An 8,207-nucleotide genomic window follows, 5' to 3' on the forward strand; every position below is an offset into this window, starting at 1 on the left:
CTGACAGGGAACACAACAGAGAGTCCCAGATGGAGCAGGAGAAAGATGGGATGCAGAACTCAAATTCTAGTAAGAGGACCAGACTTAACGGTCTGAGACTGGAGCAACCCCGGAAACCATGGCACCTGGATCCTCCATCAGCCCAGAACTAAAACAGTTTCCAAGGCCAACTCTTCAGACAGGGATTGGACTGGACTGTGGGACATAAAGTGATACTTGTGAGGAGTGTGCCTCTTAGCTCAAGTAGATACAAGAGACTAAACGGGCAGCTTCTGTCTGGAGGTGAGATGGGAAGGCAGAGAGGGTTAGGAGCTGGTTGACTGGACATGGGGGATCAGGGGTGGAAAGGAGGAGTGTGCTGTCACAGTATGGGGAGAGCAATTGGGGTCACATAACAATGTATGTATAAGTTTTTGTATGGGAAAAAAGAGAACAAACAAAATAGCATAAGGGAATAAAAGCACACCTATACTAAGTCACAACCATGAGCATACCAGAATTCTGTCTGGAAAACAGCACTTCGCCATTGTTTATGGGAAAACAGGACACTGCCCCCTTTAGGTCAGGGACATACTCTCATATATGCTTTGTTCCTCTTAGAAACCCATGATTGATTTTCCTGTTCAATGGAATGGCACTTGGAAAACTGCAGCAGTACGAGTCTGCCTTTGGCACCTCCTACACTCTTTCAGTGTGTCTCTTCCCAACCACGCTCCCCTCTCCCCAGCCATTCGAGTTCTCACACGGCTTCAGAGCCTTCTGTGTAGAAGAAAGTGATCTGATAGACAAATGCACAAATCTTTAATAGTTGAAAGCATGCTTAACAATTAGAAAGTTTCCAGAGGATATATGCATTTTAAAAGACAACTGAATTAAAAACAGTTGAATGCTTTAAAAAGGTTCCATCAATTTGCTAAAAATTACTGCTGAATTAGAAATAGGTATAACAACTTTAAAATGTTGGTTTTTAAAACAAAAATCTGGGACTCTTCATTTTGTATCTAAGTTCTCAGTCAATTTAAAGAAATACATTAGGAAATGTAGATGATGCCTTCGGATGTCTTATCAAGAGATGAAGCAGAACTCCAACTGGAGGATCCAAATGCTAAGAAAAAGCCCTGGCTCCCCATCAAAAGATTGTCAAAGCAATGTTCATTTATAAATTTTAAATATTAAAAACGTGTGAAGCAGGTATTTTTAAAAAGGCTTCCTTCTATTACTGATTAAGTGATCAACTACCAGTCTTGATCATGTCAGATAAGAGGGCTTCCGTCATAAATCAGACCACCTCAGAGACTGGTGAGCGATATAAAGAAGGGGGGAACTGCACAGTGGGATACAGTATATCAGAGCGTGTCATTTTAGCTGGATATCCTTTATTTGGCGCTCCCAGCACCTCGATGTACTACAGGGCAAGTTCTCATAATTCTCATTTCGCATACAGGGAAAGTGACTCAGGGAAGTCACGTGCACACTTCCCACCTGGACAAGCAGGACCAGAGTGCTCTGTCTCGTACACTAATGCTGTTTCTACTATACCGAAGGCCTCAGCTGTATTATACTGGTTTGAAAGTGGTGAACTTGGTGTGCAGAAACTGTGAACACTGGAATTGCTAATCTCAACTGGACTAAATGTCTAGCTCTTTAAAGTCAAAGACACAACCTCTTCTAGATTTTGTGTCTGCACCTCCATTTTCACCTCAGTGTGAAAAATATGAAACATACACGAGCAGACCTGCCTTTTGTTAGTTCAGTATCTACGTCCACATCAGTCAGGCTGTAGCTGAGTCTGGTGTGTAAGCAACAAAAAGCTGAAAAACAGGTCTTCAGCAAACACAAAGGATGCCAATAAAGCTGTTAAAACGAGAGTTGGCACGCTATTCGGCCCATGGCCTATTTTTGTAAATAAAATTTTATGGGAACATACACACGCCCATTCGTTTACATCTTGTCTTTAAGGCTACTTTTTCATTACAATGGCAGAGCTGCAACCAAGACTCAGTGTCTGCAGAGCCTGAAATATTTACTATCTGGCACTCTGCAGAAAAATTTAGCTGATCCCTGTTCTCAATCATTAGTTAGCTGCTTTACTTTTAAAGATCTATAGGCAAACAGCAGGTTCAACTTCTGGCCCATGAAAAATGTTATCAGCATTAAATATTTGAGAATTTTTTAAGCTCAATCCGCACTTAAGAAAGTGCATCACTGTTTTCTACTTTTAGGAAGTCCTGCAGCAGTTAACCAGAAAGAGAGGATAATAATGACTCTTTATATTCCTCTCAGACACATCCTGGTACTACGCATCCATTCACCACTTCCTCCTTCTAATGCCAGGCACATCTCTTACAATCCGCTAAAAGACAAGCAGCCTTTGATAGCTTCCCACTGGGGTTACTGAAGATGTGCAGCTATGTTGTACTGCCCGAAACATTCCAAAGTATCCTGCATGCTTGTCTGTGTGGAGTAAAGCTTGTCTTGATAAAGTAAACTTTCCTGGGAGAAGAAAATTATTTAAACAAGTGTGAGTTTCTTTGTATAGTCTGTAATCTGACAAAGGTTGGACAAAGTCCATATGATCACAGCACAGCTACATTTTCCAAGAGAAGTTGCAAACTGTTTATACTTGTTTTATAATTCTGTTCGAGTCAGCAATCTTTTATCAAGTGTCTACAAGTTAAACAACACGATTATTAGATGCTTAGCATATGATGTTTTTAACAACCTTCTTCAGAGATGTGGCTGGCATTCCTAGGAGCTTTACAGTCTTCTAGAGCCTAAAATCCTTCTGGGGAGTTTGCCAAATGAATTTTAACTACTGTTTTTGGAAAGCTAAGAAATTTCAGTAGAATCTTACTCCTTATTTATTCAGCTGTAAACTTAATTATTAAATCAACTTTCATTAGTTTTGTATTTTATGAAAGATTTTTTATAAAAAAAATACAAAGCACATATTTGATAGCAAGTATTCAGTTTTGCAAAATAAGTCATACAGTTTTAAAAAACTGTGCCTTCTGACTAATGTTTGTTTCCTCAAAATTTCTCTAGCACTTAAATCTTACAATATCTTATGCTCTAACTTTCTATAAACAGTTTACTACAGTATTTTATCTTTTATTGTTCCCAAACTGATTAATATCTCTATGTCGTTTTTCTCCAACTAGCAGGCAAGGCCTTGTCTTATAGAAGGCATACGTATCTTAGATTTACCTTGCCTAATATATGACACAAAACAGAAATAACCTGACCAATGAATGAAATCAATACAGTACTGCTAATGCTATTGATCTCTACAACCATTTCACTCCCTGTGTATTCTGGCAATGTAAATGGCAAACTGGATCCATACAATCATAATTACTGTGGGTACATTCTTTAAAACACTTACCATGCAACCTTTTATCTTCATATGCAATCCTTTTAGGCATTTTACTGGGGCTCAGAAATTTGTGGAATCTTGCACAAACAAGGTGAAACAGCTGATTAACTAAGACTAGCTATCAAGCTTTTATTAAATACCTAATTCAATCCAGGTCTCCTGACTTTGGCATGGTATACTTTCCACGAGCCCATGAAATTACAAAGTCTAAAGTCATACATCAAGGGACAAAGAACTCAATGTCTGGGAATTCTGATTCTATAAAATTACACGGTAAGAAAGTCAACAATTTTAAAGACAAACAGAAGCGTAAACAAATGCCTGAATATGAAATTTAGTTTCACCCAATTAAAATGGTTAGTTGATGGGACAATTTCTTTTGAAGAAACTACTTACAAAGACCATGTCTTTTAAAAATATGTGGATGGTATGTATGAATTTAGTGAATCTGTTCACCACATTCCAAACATCAGAACCAAAGGTAGCTTCCGAACAATCAGAATAAATATTTTTCTATTACCCTGTCTTCAAGGTGTAACTCAGGAGTCATTTCCTTCAAGACTTCCTAATAGTATCACTTACTCATTGCCTTCTCTTTAACTGCAGTGCCACTTCGATTCAACACTTTGCCAGGTGGCTGGCATAACATTTAGTATTAGTCTGTTTCTATGTAAACATTGCATCTCTCCAAACAGAAAGAAAGTTCTTCTGTGTTAATACCTGTAGAGCCCTAGCAGGCAACATTTCGGAGGATAGGACAATGATGTCAAAGGACTTGTTTCCTCAATCCACACCGAGGACTAAAAAACGCAAATATTCACGGAGAATTTAAGTCCATTGATGATAGATTTGTAACCTGTTACTAATGGGAGTTTAGGCTGTGTCTACAATGTGGACAGTACTTGCTTAGATACGGGACTCTTATGCAGTATACAACCTGAACACCAGTCCACAGAGGTCCTGGCAATACGAATGTTATAGATAAGGAACACTGGGTGTTAACATAATGGAGATATTACTTGTTGCCATAAATCCTGGAAGGCTTTGTAAAAGGTGCCACTGGAGCTAGGCTGTGGTAAGAGGGGTAGGTTTAAACTGCAGATAAGAAGCGCACAGGAAGATACGTGGAGACAGGAATACAGGTGGGAGCAAAGGCTTGCTAGGAAACAGTGAGCAGTCCAGTCTGGCTGTTTGTACCATTATCTTATAAAGTCTGCTGAAAACCAGGGCGGAACATCAGAGGACAACAAACATTAAACAGGAATGAGCATCTGCTAACCTGCTCTACTAATACATCTCTAAGATGAACCAATGATTGAAATGGGGGGTCCTGGCAAGACAGCCAGATGATGAAGGATGGTGAATGAATTCCATGAGGACTTTATCCTAAGCAGTGGGGAGCTAGCAAAGCAGGCGAGTGAAGGGAGCAGGATGAGTAATATGATCAAATTGAGGTTCTCGAAAAATCTGACAGCAGCTGGAAGGTGGTTCGGAGAGAAAAACAAATAGAGAAGTTAGGAGTTAGCCGCCAACAGCCCAGGCAGAAGATGAGATCTTGACCTAAGGCGGTGTCAGAGGGATGGAGGCAAGGTGATGAATTCGAGTTTCATCTTAACAAAAGACTTTTTAGATCCTGGAGACTGGATGTGGATGAAGGAGAAATCAAAGATGATTTTCTGGTGTTTTAGCCAAACACTGAAACACAGGAAAGAAGAAGGGTTTGGTTTGGAAGGATGGCTGGCAATTTAACTCTAGATATGTCAAGTTTGAAGTCCTATGGCAATATCCAGTAAAGAGTTTAACATGATCTGGACAGAGTTTAGGAAAGAGATCTGGATCAGAGTGGAGGTGGGAGCAGAAGCTGTAAGAATGGGTAAGAGAAGAGGACCAAAAATAAAAATCAATCTCAACATTATAGACAGTGAAGGAAGAAAATGTGAAGGAACTAATATCCCCAGGAAAGGTCTCTCAGAATCCAAGGGAAGAATTTCAGGAAAGAAGGAATTACTATTTGCACAAACAGTGTCAGGTGAGATAACTCAAAATTAGACAGTGGATTTGGGGGGGTCAAGTGAAAGCACTTACAGAAGGCGGCGACAGACTGCAGAGGGGAAGGAGCGAACCTACTTCCAGACACGTGAACACCCTTGCTTTACCTTCACCTCCACAGTGAATGGTGGAACACAGGCGTTTTCTGCTCTGCCCACTATCACTTCCTCTAAGGGGTCCCATTCGTTGTAAGAAGAGACAGGGCAGTCCTTGGGCAGAGGGTTAGTGGCCTTGTCGTCAGCTGCACAGGAGTTCTGGGGGGAAGCTGTAGCTGCCTGGGTGCTCTGGAAAGTTCGCTGCACCCATCCTGTTAAGTTTCTTCCAAGCTTTCGAAAACAAAGAAAAAATTATTATGTAGCCCTGTACGGTATTCGGGGGGAGGGGGAGAGTGGAGGTGGAGTGAAAATCCAGAATAACATAGTCAGACATTGAAAATCCTTTGGGAGAGTATAAACCAAGATGTTAATGGTGTATAGCTAGGTAGGGAGGGGTCCCGGTGGCGCAGTGGTTAAGAGCTCAGCTGCTAACCAACAGGTCAGCAGTTCTGCCAACCAACAGGTCAGCAGTTCTGCCAACCAAGAGGTCAGCAGTTCTGCCAACCAACAGGTCAGCAGTTCAAATCCACCAGCTGCTCCTTGGAAACCATATGGGGCACTTCTATTCTGTCCTACAGGGTCACTAAGAGTCAATACTGACTCCATGGCACCTAACAACAACAGGTAGGTAGGAGGATTACAGGTGATGTTTACCTTCTTGTTTACCTATATACAATATTATCTTTTACTGAGTATATGTTAATTTGTATAACTTTTTTAAACCCCTCAGAAGGTTTTGTCCCCAATGACCATACACCTCCAGAGATATCTCAGAATTGGGTTTCTGCAGTCAAGCTTGAATCAAGCTTTAAGCAGCTCTTTCGCAGATGATGGGCCACCCTCTTCCCAGCAAGCCACAGAAAGCTGCTCCGTGTCTCTGCCAAGTGCAGCCCTGGGAGGGAGTCTCTCTTCCCCTCCAGTATCAAAGGTTACCGACATTAGCTTTTTTTCCGGAAAGAACACTATGGGGAGCATTTCCAGGGGATCTTATCTTTCAGACGAATCAGTTTCAAACTAAAAATTTTTCACTGCTGACACACTTCACATTCTCCGGCACCTCAATTCTGAGAGTGACCAGCTGCTCTCTGCTCCATTTTACAGATGGTCTACAGTGCCTAGCCACGATAAGGGTGAGCCCAGGCACAAATTTAAACAAGTAAAAAGGAGACCTAAGAACTTCCAAAGAACTCATAAAAATGCAGGGCCTATAAAACCGAGAGCAGGGAGAATTCCTCACTACTGGAGCAAATCTCATCCCCCTCCCCCCCATCTCTACCCTACTCAGTTAAATTTTAGGAGGGAGGCAGGAGGGAAGCTGGGTGCAGACCAAAGCCAGCGGGGGAGCAGCGGGAGAGTGACAGCTGTTCCCCAACCAATTGCTGGGGTAAGTCAAACTGCCCGAGCTATTCCTGTCCTAGGAGCAAGGGAGGGTCTGCAGGCCTGCCTCACATCCCAGGGACGCGGAGGGCGGGACCGGGCAGAAGCTCTGGGCAGAGGCTGCAGTCGCTCCAACTCCTCTTACGACTCAGGACTCCACATTGCATTTGGAGCCGGCTTACTCTCTCTCTCTGCCCCTATTTCCCCTCTCTCTTTTCCCCATTCCTCCACCTCACACGCATCTGCCCGAAAGCCTCTCAACTCTATACCTGCCCTGGGAACTGAACCCCAACAACGCCACACTTTTCCTAATTAGAGTCACTCGTCACCCCTCCCCCCCGGCCACGCCCCGGAAGGAAGGCTTCGGAGGGCGAACCGAAGTTCGGTTGCGAATGGCTGTGCCCGACGCAGAGTCCACCGCGGCCCGAAACGCGCGGGGAGCCAGTGTAGCCACGGGGCGGGGCCGCAGAGCATGCCCCCCCTTCCCCAGAGACACGGCCAAGTTCCCTGCAACCAGCAAAAGTCCTTCAGAGCTTGCAAGAGGGACCAGAAGGGGCATTTTCATGCACTTCTAGTTTCGGAAAGCGACGAAACACCGCGGCTCCGGGGAGGGAGCAGGGGCTCGGTTCCGCGCGCACAGCCGCACGAGGCCCGCGGCGCACGCACCCGAGACCCGATGTAGTGCACCGCTTCTGCGCCACGGCTCCCGCCGCGCAGACACCGCACCCGCAGCATCGCCTCGTTCCTGGCTGTTCCGAGAGCGGAATCTTCTAGCACTCGTCCGCGTCGCTTCGAGCCTCCCGAGAGCGCGCTCAGAGAGAGTCCCGAGGCACGCGCGCCCGCAGCCTTTTGTAGGCTCGCTCCACCCCCCGACCGCCCCCGCGAACTCCCCGTTGGCTGCCGGGAACAGGTGGTGGGGCCCCGCGGAGCGAAGGGCGTTTGGCGCTGGACTGCACCGATTTAGGAACTACAGCGGGGCCCGGGGGTCAAGGCGCCGGTGGTTTCCCTTTTTTGGCTTGCCAGTCCACTGGAGCTGCTGCTGCGCTCCGCAAAGCCCGGCCCGGGTCCGCGGAAGGAGGGCCGCTGGTGTTTAAGGGAAAGAGAGGAGGGTGTGACTTCTGAAGTAATTTAATATTATATACATATATTGTTTCATGTTTAAATTTACACTTATGAATTTAAATATGTAAAGCGTGAATATAGCCATACGTATAAATTCACATATGTGCACTGACCCAGTCTCCTCATTTTACAGTTAACAAAACCATCTAAAGTTTAGGCTTCTTAGAGCACCATCGGGTTTGAGACTG

The 8,207-nt window shown here is 44.4% G+C and overlaps 1 protein-coding gene across 3 annotated transcripts in view; it reads right to left on the bottom strand.

Moving 5' to 3' along the window:
- Positions 1-7,822, bottom strand: part of GATM (glycine amidinotransferase) — a 16,475-nt gene extending 8,653 nt beyond the window's left edge. For 2 of the 3 annotated variants that reach the window (XR_002824757.1, XM_023735248.1), the window contains exons 1-2: positions 7,564-7,696; positions 5,533-5,751 (exon numbers count right to left, since the gene is read on the bottom strand). Coding sequence is in view for 2 of the 3 variants with exons in the window: in XM_023735248.1 (XP_023591016.1) it covers positions 5,533-5,751; positions 7,564-7,632 (288 nt within the window). In the remaining variant the exon portion in view is untranslated. Of the gene's footprint in view, positions 1-5,532; positions 5,752-7,563 lie in introns of all 3 variants that reach the window. The other variant, XM_004380712.2, reaches the window with a different exon arrangement.
- Between the last annotated feature and the right edge of the window lie 385 nt (positions 7,823-8,207).

Source organism: Trichechus manatus, unplaced genomic scaffold (assembly GCF_000243295.1).
Source record: "Trichechus manatus latirostris isolate Lorelei unplaced genomic scaffold, TriManLat1.0 scaffold00076, whole genome shotgun sequence".
NCBI classification, from domain to species: Eukaryota; Metazoa; Chordata; class Mammalia; order Sirenia; family Trichechidae; genus Trichechus; species Trichechus manatus.